We start from the raw sequence: 14,745 nt of genomic DNA on the forward strand, positions 1-14,745 counted from the left end.
CTGGTGGCCTCCAATTCTAATTATACATTGCCTCTTTATTTGAAATGAGTTGGGTAGGAGAAAGCAAAGTATGTTAGAATGACAACAAATATTAATAAAACCAACTCAAAATTGTGCAAGCAAGAAAATTTTAGTACTTTCCATAATAAAAATCCTGAGATATGGTAACTTAACAACATCATCAAAGCCAAGTTCTTTCTGTATTTTTACTCTGCTGGTCTGGGTGTTTTGGCTTTGTTCTTAGCTAGTTACTGTCATGATTACAAATAACTAAAGCAATTCTAGGCATCATAGGCAGATACAACAGTGTCTTAGAAAGAAGTGGGACTTTTAATTCTTTGTGTCCTTTCTTAAATTTGAGAAACCCTTTCTCATAATCTCCCTTCACTGTCCAGAGCTGGGTCATATACCAATCCCTATGCCAGTCACCTGCAACAAGCATGAAATATAGGGCAGGATGGATACTTGAATAAAAGCAAGGTTATTCTGCCAGATAAGGAGGAATGCTATCAGGTGGCCAACAATATCTGCTATACAGTAGTTGGGTTAAGGCCACACACCCTGTGCATCCTGTCATTCTGTGACACTTAAACCTCTCTTCAGCTTTAAGGGCACACTGATATTTTTAGGCAGCATCTTTAATGAAGGTCTTTTGTGTTAACACTTTTCCCTTTCCACACTGTATGAACAAGAAAATCTCATCTTTGGGACAATTTTGTCAAAAGTACTGTGTTCTAACTAGAATGAGCAAATCTTTACATCAGTATCTGCTTAAAATAGTGGTATATAAATATATTGTTCTTCCGTAAGTCAAACAAGTCATTTTAAGTTGTAAGTTACACCAAAAAGCTCTAAGGAGCTCTATTTTGTAAATTAACCATTAGAAGGACTATGTTAATTATTTTTAATGTAAGAAGAATGCTTACTGTTGCATTTTTGTTCAGGTTAAGGGTTTTGGTCATAACTATAATTTCCTCCACTTTTTTCAGCAAAAAAACTATTATCTGATTTACCTTCTAATAACTAATTTTAAACTATCTTATTTTCATTTACCTTTTTAATCAACTGATAAAATGCATTCCAATAAATAAGAATTATTTTTACCTGTTCAATAAATTTATATCAAGAAGGGAACTTGATGGGGGGAGGGATAGATTGGGAGTTTGGGTTTGACATGTACACAGGGCTATATTTAAAATAGATAGCCAACAAGGACCTGCTGTATAGCACAGGGAACTCTGCTCAATACTCTAATAGCCTTAATGGGAAAAGAATTTGAAAAAGAATAGATACATGTATATGTATGGCTGAGTTGCTTTGCTGTGCATGTGAAGCTAATATGGCATTGTTGATCAACTATACTCCAATATAAAATAAAAATTTTTAAAAAAGAGAAAGGAACTTGATTCTCACCTTTTACTCTTAATAAAAGAGGAAGAAGAGCCTTCAGTTTTGCCAAGGAATATACCTTTTTATTTGTTTTACTTGGTTTATTTAAATCTAAAATAATTTGATACATTTATCTTTTACATGTCTTAGAATTTAACTTGGGTCGTCTACAAGTTTCCAGAGAACTAGTAAATGATGTCATTCTCCCCAAATGGGCTAAGTCAGCTGAAGATTTCATCTATAAACATAGGAAAGCTCTGGTAAGATTTTTGTGTTTAGTTATTAGACAAATCAATAAGATAAAGATATATGTGTTTTCCAGAGGATGATGGAATAAAGTATATCTATTATTTTCCTGGATTAATTTGTAATCTATTATATGTGCTGTTTTAGAATGTATAATATAGTAATTTATTTTGAGGTTATGGATCTTCTGATATAGTGAGACTATAGTAGTACAGTCCCATGGATATATGCAAAAAAAATTTTTTTCACTTCTATAAGATATCTACCTATTGTATGTGAAACTGTTTCGGTCACCAAGCTGGTATAGTTTGATTTTCACAGTTCCCACATTTGTTTCACATCTAACAAGAATAAGTACTTTTTTTTTCCTCTGAAGGATTCCAGTAAGTTTTTAATAAGACAGCTAAATAAATCCTAAATGCCACTTAAAAATTTTACTAGTTTTTTTTTTTCAAACTATAACCCAGGTACTATTTTTTATTTTATTTTATTTATTTATTTATTTATTAAACATTAAAAAAATTTTTTTTTATCTTTGGCTGTGTTGGGTCTTCGTTTCTGTGCGAGGGCTGTCTCTAGTTGCGGCAAGTGGGGGCCACTCTTCATTGCGGTGCGCGGGCCTCTCACTATCGTGGCCTCTCTTGTTGCGGAGCACAGGCTCCAGATGCGCAGGCTCAGTAGTTGTGGCTCACGGGCCTAGTAGCTCCGCGGCATGTGGGATCTTCCCAGACCAGGGCTCGAACCCATGTCCCCTGCATTGGCAGGCAGATTCTCAACCACTGTGCCACCAGGGAAGCCCCAATTTTACTAGTTTTTTAGCTATATTTCCATTTTGGAATTGAAGGACTAGTGAGAGTTAGTTTAATGTTGCTATTGTGTTATTATCTTGCAGATTATGCTTTTTCCCCCCACAAGAGCCCACTTAGCTTTCTATCTAAACTGAAATGTTACAGATTCTGAAACTAAATAGGCCAGTACTTGGAAACATTCCTTGTCATTAGTGCATAGTTAGTCAAGTTTACAAAATGCAGGATTACATTATAACATTTGTAAGCAGTAACCCCATGCATGAATAAGGAATTGGGAAAAAATAAAACAACTCTGAAAAATAATCCGTTACTTTTTAACTAGGCAGGAATTTCTCAGACGCTTCCTTCTGTGTTATCTATGACAGTAAGCAGGGGTCCAGGATTTTAGGAAGACATACTCCTCATTAATAAGAGGTTGAAGTTTGTGTTTCAGTTACGTATTGCCGTGTAACAAACTATCCCAAAATTTAGTGGCTTAAGACTATAGCCATTTTATTATTTCTCACGCTTATGTGAGGTGACTTGCCTCAACTAGGCAATTCTTCTGGTCTTGCTTAAGGTTCTCATCCCCTTGCAGTCATATGGCAGCTGAGGTTGGAGTCATCTGGAGGCTGCATTGAGACACTGGGATGCTGACTTTTCTCCCTCTCCCTGTAGTCTCAGGATATCTCCTCTTCATGTGGTCTCTCTAACTGATTAGCCAGACTTCTTACCTGGCAGCTCAAGGCCCCCCAAGAATGCAAAAATGGAAGCTTCTACACTTTCTTAAGGCCTGAGGCTGTGAACTGTCACAGTATCACTTCTGCCTTCTTGTCATGGTTAAATAGTAACAGGATCAGTGCAGATTCCAGAGGAAAGAAAGTAAACTCCATCTCTTAATGGTTGGAGTGAGGAAGAATTTGCAACTATCTTTAATCCACCATACACAGGCTGCCCTCTGGCCATGAAGTATTTACATTCCTTCTACATGGCAAAATGTACATACTTCTTCTCAAGACCTTCCCAAAGTCTCAGCTCATTAAGGCAGGGTTCTGCAGACTTTTTCCGTAAAGGACCAGCTAGTAAATATTTTCATTGGCTGTAAACTTAGTCTGTGTTGAAATTCTGCCATTGTAGTGCAAAAGAAAATGGGGGTATGGCTGTGTTCTGCTAATCTACAAATCTGGCTGCTAGTAAGGTTTGGCCCACAAACAGTAATTTGCTGATCCTTGCATAAAGGCATGAGGCCTGAAGTCCAGAATCTTATTAGTCATCTAAATCAAATCCATGTGTGGATGAAACTACTACAGTATCTCCTCTTGGATCTGAAGACTGAAGTAAGGAGACAAGTTATCTGCCCCTCATGTAACAGTGGTGTAACAAGGACAGGAAAACTATAATAGACACTAACATTAAAAAGGAAGCGAGAAAACAGAGGCATCTAGCCTCTTGTTTATAACAATTCAGAATTCCAGCAGGGGCATGCTCTCAGTTACTTTACTAGGGCCCAGTGCTATTCCCTGATATTGGTTCTCCATGGATCTTTTTGTTCTACCCTTGGGCCCTTGGCTTTTCACTCTGAGTCATTCTTTTCCATAAAAACTAAAACAAAAAACATTGTTTACAGGAGTATCTTTGCAAGCCTCTTTCCTAACTGTGATAAGCTGGAAGCCAAATTCTCTTTTATTTTTTGAACAGTTTTTAACTTTTTCAGCTTGAATTAATGCAATTTCTTTTAAAATGTTATGGGTTTCTTATGCATTAACTCTGTTGGGCAAAAACCATTCCACATTACTTTACGAAATAGTCATTATTATCTCCTTTGGGCTGAGTGGGAGGCTACAATGGGAAAATGTTCTTAAGGTTAAGATGCTCTATTGTCTAGTTGAGTGGGTCTGTGACACACAACCTAAAATCTTTGAGATCTCAGCAGATTGTTTTTTAGCCACACTCCTGATCTAAACTTTTCCCCAAGGCCATATTTTACTGGAAACATTCTGATTTAAGCATTAATTTAGGCCATTTCTCGCTTTGAGAGTCTTTGCTTTCTAGTGATCCTGGAAATGAGAAATAATTTTCGTACCCAGCAAGACCCAGCTCCTTTATATATTTTTTAAATTATGCTTAAAACCCAAACAGTTCATTTTTAAAACTCATCCTTGCTCCTCCCACACATAATCACAGGCAGCTAAAAGAAGCCAATTAGCATTTAAAAACATTCTGTCTGGAAATCTCTGTCCCCAGATCCAAGAGTTCATTAGGTACCCTTTCTATCTTTCATGTAACAAAAACATGAGTTCCCTTTTCTCCTGTCTCCAATAACAATTTTCTTATGGTCTTTCAACTCCTCACTAACAGGCTCCGGGTTCTTTAAGCCTCTGCCTGCCACCAAGTTCACCTCTTAGTTGGCGGTGTTGGGGGAGTGTGGAGGGAGTGATTTTTCAGCTATCTTTAATCCACTCCACTGCGGTTTCCTTGTTTCCTTGAATTGAATTTCTGGACTATTTCAGTGGAATTTTCACAACAAAGATGTATTCCACGGCTATCATTAATTTTTTTGTTGTTCATATTTGGGCTGTAAGAATATTTGTTATTTTCTTCACCCATTAGTTAGGAGATGTATATGTAGTAAATATTAATAAATATGTCTACATTTTACTAGATAGAATATAGTCAAATTGGATCAATGTTTAACATGATTTTGAGATAATTTCATTTACAGTGATAAGATTTGTGTGTGGAAATGCTTAAAATGCTCTTATTTTTTTAAAGGGCCTATCATTACGTTGTAGTTGGAAGGTATCTCTATATTAATTGCTAAATTTGTTTTTTTTCTAGGAGTCTGAATATGTTTCTGCTCATCTTCATGAATGGATAGATCTGATTTTTGGCTATAAACAGAGGGGGCCAGCTGCAGTGGAGGCACTCAATGTTTTCTATTACTGTAGTTATGAAGGTATAAGCCTATACTTTTTCTCTTACATTATGTTAATAGAAAATATTATTTAATATGTGTTTATACATGGTATTTTGGGCATAAGTATTTAACACAAGAAAGACTACATTTAAAAAATAGTTTTAGTGATCTTTTCTATTTGAAAGGCTGCTGCTTTTTTAAAAAAATAGTAGTTAAAATGTCAATTATTGGGCTTCCCTGGTGGCGCAGTGGTTGAGAATCTGCCTGCTAATGCGGGAGACACGGGTTCGGGCCCTGGTCTGGGAAGATCCCACGTGCCGTGGAGCAGCTAGGCCCGTGAGCCACAACTGCTGAGCCTGCGCGTCTGGAGCCTGTGCTCCGCAACGGGAGAGGCCGCGGTAGTGGGAGGCCCGCGCACCGCGATGAAGAGTGGCCCCCACTTGCCACAGCTGGAGAAAGCCCTAGCACAGAAACGAAGACCCAACATAGCAATCAATCAATCAATCAATCACTAAAGAAATCTTAAAAAAAAAAAAAAAATTAAAAAAAAAAAATGTCAATTATTGGTGGCATAAAAGATTTTGATCTCTGGTCATATGTGTCCTCTTCAGTTAGGTCTGAATATTCTGTATTAAATTGTTAGCAGACATTAAATAAGACTTCGTAGAATTAAAATAACAAATTCTTCCAATGTTAATAAGATGACATTATTCTAATGTTTAGCTCTGGATCAAGAACGTTTTCTGAAGGCTTTGAAAGGCGTAAGAAGGTGTTCCTTCCATAGAGCTAATAGTTCTAAAGATTATGAATAGTGTGAAGTTTTATGAATTTGAGCAGAACCCACATGACTTTTGGTAAATAGACAAGCATGTTTTTACCTTGCTGTATTCATTTGATAACAGTTTTGTAGGAGGGTAGTATAGCATGGTGGTTAGGAGCATAGACTTTGAAATCAGACTTTACCTAGTTTGGTCAATTACTAGCTGTGTAACAATAGGGATTAAGTATGGCTGGTATAATCAGTTAGCCAGAATATCACCTTGCCCAACTTTTGTTAGATAAACTAATTTATAGCAGTATTTTTGTGTGGTTATTACACTTGTTTCAGCTTAACTATCGTGAAGAAAGCAATCAGGTGTACTATGAGTATAGTGTGCATTTTTATAAGAGAAACTTTTACAGACTACCAGTTAACTTTTGTTTAAAATATTTTAGTTCTAAACAGTGGGTGGAATTTATTTTTGTACATATTTAATATCTGAAGCTTTACTGATTTTTAAAAAATTATCTCTTTATAGTATTTTTATAAATTGATGAATGGAATAATATTTTGTTGAAAATATACTAATCAGTCTCTGATATGTTAAACAGTTGTGTGGTTTGCTGATTTGTTTTCACTCTATAGTGAATTGACTACTTCTCTTGGTTTCAGGAGCTGTGGATCTGGATGCCTTAACAGATGAGAAGGAAAGAAAAGCCTTAGAAGGGATGATTAACAATTTTGGGCAAACACCTTGTCAACTGTTAAAGGTAAAGCATAAAATTTATTGATTACCGAAGTCCAGAATTTAATTGCTAAGGAATAGTACTACCAGTATTTTCAAGGTTTTTAATGATTTAAAACCTTATTTCAGAATAATCTAGAATTTGGAAAAAATTATACTGTCACTTTAAAAATAAATAGATTTAAATGATTGTTCCTATTTTGAATGACAAAATATTGCCATCAAAATCCACATATTCAGTCAATTCGTCTTAAGTCACAAAGGATTTATATTTACTCAGAAAGCCAATCACATTTATTTTGTTGTTTCTGGGAAAGGAAAAGGTGAGGTTGAAGGCCCCTGTCAGGTGAGCTATTACTCCCTCCTTTATTAAATAGAGAAGGAGCTCTAACTGAATACCAGTTAGGTTATACCATTAAAGCTGTTCTAATACTGGGACTCATTGCATGTATAAGACTTCTAGTAGCTGACATCTGCCCCCAAAGTGTTCTTACCATCCAGAGCCCAAACCCAGTCCTAAAAATCAAATTGCAAAATATATAAAATCGAAGTATAAATATTACTGTATTTCTTTTCCCATCCTAGTATCTGAAGTTAAATTATTGTCTTCCTGATTGCATACAGCTTTGGATTCATAGACATTAATCCAATATTAGTTTGCAAAGACGTCTTGATCTTTGTTAGTATATGAATTTGGAAATGAGGAATACATAATAATATACCATTTATTAAGTTGATACTTTCCTCTGCAAGCACTGTGCTAAGTGATTTACCTAACCTTCACAGTAAATATTCAATTATCCTTATTTTATACATGATGAAGCTGAATTTCATAGAAATTAATACCTAGCCTATAACACCTTAGAAAAATCAAATACTTTTTTCCAACTTTACACAACTAGAATGTGACTGGGACAGAATTTGGATGCATGATCATCTAACTCCAAATCCTTTCTTCCATGCCATGTTTCCTCTGAATTAATAGCTGTAAGCCCCCTTGTTGAACTTGTAGATCATTTTTCCATTCTTATGGGCTGTTATTTATATCCTAATTATGATACTTTCCACCTTAGTTAGTTGTACATTTATCCATTTGCCTCACTATATTATAATACGTTAAAGACGGCAAGTTTTTAAAAATCATTTTTGTATCTTTCTTGCATATAGTTTGTGGGCAGTAAGTATTTGTTGAATTGAAATCTCCACAGCTATAACAGCAACAGTATATCTAAACTCTGGCTTATAGATGAACTTCTGTTAATTCAGTTATCAGACCAAGATTTATAATTGTTACTATTCCTTAGCAACAGTTTGTTTGAATCCTCCAACATTGATTTTTGCAGAATATTCATATTTGAAATCAATCTTTATTCCTTACCTGCTGATAGTCAGAAGGCAAAAGTAACAGAATGAAACAGAACACTTCATTGGACTTTGAAATAGATTCTATAATATTTTTGCAGCAGCTTTACTTTTTTTTTTTACAAGGGCAGTGCTAATTAGTTTTTATGATAAAAAAATGACATAAAAATCAGCTTTTGATTTCAAATAAAGTGAATAATATTCACATGGATAATTCAGAGGTAAATATTGAATTAGAGCTGTCAAATCTGTTTCCTATAATCTAATATTTTGCAATGGAGTTAGAATCCTCTTTAGCTGGATTTCTATTCTGAATTTTAACTGTGGCATTGGAATATTAATTTGACTTATAATTTTCTTCTCATTTAAAAAGGTGATAATATCTTTTGTTTCTGACATTAAAAGTAAGGAATAATAATAACTTATTTGAAAAGCAATGCAGTAATATCTATAATTTGATTCTGAGAATATTGACATTCAAATCTTATTTCAGGAATTAAAGATTCACCCGTATTATAAATTTTGACTTTTGAATAATGTATTTAATTTGACCAAACATATACATAAGCATGTACCATATTTATGATACTTTTCTATGTGTTGAAAATCCAAAAATGAATATGACTTATTTTCTGACTTTAAGGTACCTATTGTCTAGTTGGGAAAGACCATAACCAACTATATGTAATCCAAAAAAGAAAGAAATAAGTACTAAATAAAATACTAAATAATGTAGTGTGCTGAGAAAAATAATAGAATAGTTAATTCTGGCTTAGAAATTCAAGAGAGAGATCAGTACGAAAAACTTTAAAGTAGAAGTAGGGTTTCTCTAGGAATGAAGAGCGCCTGAACTCTGCCAAGGAAATTGAGCAAAAGCCAGGAGTTGTCAATAGTACATGATATGTAATCCATCATAGCTAGAGTCTGGTATGTATGAAGGAATATAGTGAGAGATGTTTTAATGTAATTATGGAATTATTTTTTTCTTAATTTTTTTTTTGAAGGAACCACACCCTTCTAGATTATCAGCAGAGGAAGCAGTGCAGAAGCAAACCAAAACAGACACTTCAACCTTTAACTTATTTCAACACCTCCCTGAACTCAAGTCATTTTTTATAGAGGTAATATCCAACTTGATAATATCAAAGGATTTTCTCTGTGAATTCTGTATACTTCATTGTTCCTTTTGTTCTTTAATGGAGAGGGTGGATTTTAATACTTAATCCAAAATAGTAAATAATACTTCAGTAATATGTTCTTAGATTTTTTAAAACAACCTTGTTGAAAGCTTTTGTTTGCTACTGTAATGTTTGTTTTGGCTTTCTTTCTTCCAGCTTCACGTTCTCCTGAAGGAAACATAAAGAGGAAGAATAATTTGATTTAAATTGCTTTTTGTGTCAGTTGAGATGATATGTAGAGGAAGTCTAAAATAACTTTTAATTACAGTGTCTACTCATATATAAAATTTGGCCCATGAGTCAGATTGTTAATTGATGATGTCAGAAGGAATAGTCAGGTGGAGCAAGATAGATAGTTAATGCTGTTCTTGAAAGAATACCTTCAAATTCACATGTTTAAATATACATATTGAATTACAGTTGATTCTTGAACAACACAGGTTTGAACAGTGTGGGTCCACTTATACATGGATTTTTTTTCAATAGTAAATACTACAGTACTACATAATCTGGGATTGGTTGAATTTGTGGGTGCAGAACTGCAGATAAGGAGGAAGCGCAGATACAGAGGGCTGACTATAAATTATATAATAATGCATGGAGGGTTGGTGTCCCAAACCCCCGTGTTGTTCAAGGGTCAGCTGTTCTTTGAATAGTTCAGAATGTGAATATGAAATGCATTAATACCTATACGTTTGGTTAGGACAGATAATATTAACTCTTTTGGAAGAATACAAAATGATAAAAAGTTACTGAGAATAGATTGGAGATGTGCATAGAACAAGGAATAACTCTCATGCCATACAGCAAATGGGTGGTAAATGTTTTCTTAAAGGGCCAGGTCATAAATATTTTGAACTTTGTACCTACATATCATTTGAAGGTGCTTAATTCTTCCAGTAATGAAATGTGACAACATGATTTTGTCTCCCAGGGAAGCTCATTAGAGACTCAGCTCTGCCTAGCACATTCCAAAATTCTAGACTCCCAAAAGAAAAGCCTGTATTCAGACGATTGTTTGCACAAATAGTCTAGGCATAGTGAGCCACATGTATTATTGAAGACAAGTTTTATATTAGTGTAAGGAAGTCTTTGCCTGCCAAGTTCCCTGATGCCAGCCAATGGCCAACCTTGCAAGCAGCCTTTCTACGGAGAGCAGTTTGAGTCCTGCTATGTTAACTTTTTGCTACACATAGGGCAACCCACAAAACCCTATTTGACGCCTAAACTGATGGACATGTAATAAGATATTTGTTATGTAATGCTGATAAAAGTATTGTCATCATGTCTAATCATTTGTGGCATTGTTTTTTATAGTACAATACATTCTGAGTTCTGTCTGCAGATGCAGTGGCATTTGCCCCTCTCTGCACCCACCCCAAGTCACAGGGTAGCTTTCCTCAGGGCTGGTGTCTGGAGCAGGATAAAGAACACAATAGATATCCTTGGGTACCAATAATTGTTAATCCCTTTTCATCATCATACAAGAAGGTGTTTCCCACTCATTCATATGAAAAGAGAAGGCCTCTTTTAGTTCTCGGATTCCTAGGTATTAAAATGGTGAAGAAAATTGACATAGCAGTGAAAGCAAGGGGCTTATTAAATGGATTTCTTCAGATACTATTTCCATTTATGCTTGTTTAAATGTCAGTTGTCTTCTCTTGATTAATTCACAGTATGAAGAGAAAAGATATGCATTAACTTCATGTGGTTATACATCATTATTTAGTTCATATAAAGCTATTAGAAAAGCACTTGGCATGTCATATGTACCCACTAATGTTAGGTTATAATTTATCTAATAAATGTTAGGTATAATTTATGAACTATTGTCACATCAAAAAACTTATTTCAAATCGTTTTTCTCTTTCACACTGTAATAAGATAATGGTGGATGTTTTCTGAGGACTGTCTTTATTTTCTGGTCCTTTGTTGTAGCTTTCAGGAAGGGCCTCAGGTAATGGAATAGATCTATTTTTTGAAAGTTAAACCCAAAAGGAAAATTCCATAAAATATAACTAGTTTTCCCATTTCACTTATTTGAGAAATGTTTTCTTATATGGTCTGTATTTTCTACTTTATATTCATGTCAGTACGGCATGGGAAAAGGAAAGGTTTTAAATCACTGGCTGTTTTAAATGGTTGACACTCCTTGAAATCTACATCCTTGTTTAACAGCAGCATAGTGGAATACAAGAGGTGATGGGTTTCAGAACTTTCAAGTCTGCCATTCAAACATGCTATATAATTCCTTTCCTATATTTTAAATTAAGTGATGATATGTTTTGATAGAGTAAAAGGCTATATCACAGGGTTTATCTTTAAAGAAATAGAAGTTTTCAATAATTGTACCTAATAAAGATAGTAGAACCAGCCACTAAACCTCTGTCCTTTATTTTATAGGGAATTAGTGATGGTATTCCACTAATAAAGGCCATTGTCCCCAAAAATCAGTCTCGTTCTTTTATTTCACAAGGCAGTCCTGAGTTACTGGTAAGTTGATTTATACCTTTTCACACTGCCATGTCTATATCCATTACAACTTATGAAAAAAATTGAGAAAATAAAAATTTTTTTAAAGTCTTTTTTAAAAGCATAGGTAAGGGAATTCCCTGGAGGTCCAGTGGTTAGGGCTCCACACTTCCACTGCAGGGGGCCTGAGTTCGATCCCTGGTAGCCTGGTGGGGGAACGAAGATCCCACATGCTGCACAGCACGGCCAAAAAAAAAAAAAGAGAGAAAATTTTTAAATAGAATTAATAGAATTAATTTGACCAAGTATAAAAATGTATCTTTTATTTACAGAGCTTTTAAGTAGTTCTGTAATTCTTTTTTTTTTTTAATAAATTTATTTATTTATGGCTGCATTGGGTCTTTTTTTTTTTTTTTTTTTTTTAAAGTTTTACTTGATTTTATTTATTTATTTATTTATTTTTGGCTGTGTTGGGTCTTCGGTTCGTGCGAGGGCTTTCTCCAGTTGCGGCAAGCGGGGGCCACTCTTCATCGCGGTGCGGGGACCGCTCTTCATCGCGGTGCGCGGGCCTTTCTCTATCGCGGCCCCTCCCGTCGCGGGGCACAGGCTCCAGACGCGCAGGCTCAGCAATTGTGGCTCACGGGCCCAGCTGCTCCGTGGCATGTGGGATCTTCCCAGACCAGGGCTCGAACCCGCGTCCCCTGCATTAGCAGGCAGACTCTCAACCACTGCGCCACCAGGGAAGCCCTGCATTGGGTCTTGATTGCTGTGCGTGGGCTTTCTCTAGTTGCGGTGAGCGGGGGCTACTCTTCGTTGCGGTGCGCAGGCTTCTCATTGCGGTGGCTTCTCTTGTTGCGGAGCATGGGCTCTGTGTGCGCTGGCTTCAGTAGTTGTGGCACGTGGGCTCAGTAGTTGTGATGCACGGGCTTAGTTGCTCCGCGGCATGTGGGATCTTCCTGGACCAGGGCTCGAACCCGTGTCCCCTTCATTGGCAGGCGGATTCTTAACCACTGCGCCACCAGGGAAGTCCTAGTTCTGTAATTCTAAAATTTATTTGGAATAATAACTATGTGAAAATACCAGGAAATTTTGTATGAGAAAATTGTGATGTAACCTCTTACTAGATGTTAAAATTTATCATAAGCAGTGAGAATAATGAAAATGAGATATAATACAGAATTGATAAAGCTCCGTCCACATGCAGGACATATTAGTGAGTACATGAATTTTGTCATTTAATCTGCCTAACAATCCTGTGAGATAGGCACAATTATTATTTCCCTTCTACAGATGAGGAATTAAAACTCAGAAGTAACTTGCTCAAAGTCACAGAGCTAGCAAGCAAGGGACCCTGGCAAATGGACCAAACCTAGGTCTGTCTTATTCTAATTCTGTCACTTAGAAATGATAAAAATTGAGCATAGCACAGTGAATAGTAGAGATTCCAGAGTTAAACCTATTTTTCTAATTATCCATATTCTGTGTTTGCTTAGAAAAAACATCTAGAAAGATATATAAAAATAGAAGTACTTTTGAGTGGCAGAATTCTTGTGATTTTTCAGTTTTAATACCTGTATATTTTTAAGTTATCTGAATTTTTTTTTTGGTAGTCTGTTACTTTTATCAGGGGAGAATAAAGCTTTCCATTTTTAAATGCAAATATTCACCATTACTGTCCCTAATAAAGGGAGACCTTAATAATTCTTCATAAGATCTACTTATGATTTATGTTCTAGATGATAGGTAACTTATTTTTATGGTAAGACTTGATCCTTAATTTCTTCTGACTGCCAACTAATAGATGCTAGTAAACTTTGAGAAATTTTGAGGAAAATAATCTTATACTAAAGAAAGATACATTGGGGCAGCTTTTCTTGCAGTAGGATAACAATGAGCTTTTTAACCATTTGAATTATTTTAAGACTTTCTTAATGAGTCTCATGTTTTAAGTACACAATCCCACACTATTCCCTAAGTGACAAATGCTAACATCATGTGAGCATTTGGTTATTCTGTGTCACTTTCTTTAATTTTTCATTTAATGTTTGTCTTCATGTGTTTCTTTTCCAGGTAACAGTAAGCATGAATTACGTTATTGGAACCCATGGATGGCTGCCTTATGACAGAAACATTTCTAATTACTTTACATTCATCAGGGATCAAACTGTGACAAATCCAAAGTAAGTAAGTGAACATTTAAAGCAAAACAGGTACAGCTAGTACCTTATTGCTAGGAAAAGCAAATAGATTAAACTTTCCAACTTCCAGCTTTCCTGATCCTGGCATACCCTTATCTTGTCTACTTTGAGGCTGTTTACAGAATTGACAGTCTTACTAAATTGGCTTTGAAAGTCAAGATTTAAATCTTTTCCACACCTTCACCAATCTCAACTTCTTTACACTTAACCCTTGAGACTATTTTGTTATATGTATTTTTGTTTAATGAATAATATAAGATTAATGTAGTTTATGAATGTATTTATCACTTATTAATAGACATTTCAAAATGAACAGTTGAAAACACTTTTTATTTCTTTTTGGAGAGATTAAAAAAATAGTTGATATTGGTCTAAGTGATCTTTTAAAGAAGAGTCTAATATTTAATTGTGTTTACAGAACTCAGCGTAGTATGAATGGACCTTTTGCTCCAGGGCTGGAGATCACTTCTAAGCTATTTATAGTATCACATGATGCGAAGTTGCTTTTTAGTGCTGGACACTGGGATAATAGCATTCAAGTGATGTCACTTACAAAAGGCAAAATTGTTTCACACAATATCAGACATATGGGTAAGCATTAACTTTTTTTCCCCGTAAAAATTTTTTTCTGTTTTTTTCCTAACCATAATAGTAGTACATACTCCTTATAAAAAGCATAAATTTTACCTT

The 14,745-nt window shown here is 35.2% G+C and overlaps 1 protein-coding gene across 4 annotated transcripts in view; it reads left to right on the forward strand.

Annotated features, from left to right (window-relative positions):
* Positions 1–14,745, forward strand: part of NBEAL1 (neurobeachin like 1) — a 184,373-nt gene that overhangs the window by 151,865 nt on the left and 17,763 nt on the right. For all 4 annotated transcript variants that reach the window (XM_057551127.1, XM_057551126.1, XM_057551128.1 and 1 more), the window contains exons 43-49: positions 1,540–1,649; positions 5,262–5,379; positions 6,773–6,870; positions 9,212–9,328; positions 11,789–11,878; positions 13,928–14,037; positions 14,474–14,646. In XM_057551127.1, the coding sequence (XP_057407110.1) occupies positions 1,540–1,649; positions 5,262–5,379; positions 6,773–6,870; positions 9,212–9,328; positions 11,789–11,878; positions 13,928–14,037; positions 14,474–14,646 (816 nt within the window). The remainder of the gene's footprint in view (positions 1–1,539; positions 1,650–5,261; positions 5,380–6,772; positions 6,871–9,211; positions 9,329–11,788; positions 11,879–13,927; positions 14,038–14,473; positions 14,647–14,745) is intronic.

The sequence above is a fragment of the Balaenoptera acutorostrata genome, chromosome 8 (genome assembly GCF_949987535.1).
Source record: "Balaenoptera acutorostrata chromosome 8, mBalAcu1.1, whole genome shotgun sequence".
Taxonomy (NCBI): domain Eukaryota; kingdom Metazoa; phylum Chordata; class Mammalia; order Artiodactyla; family Balaenopteridae; genus Balaenoptera; species Balaenoptera acutorostrata.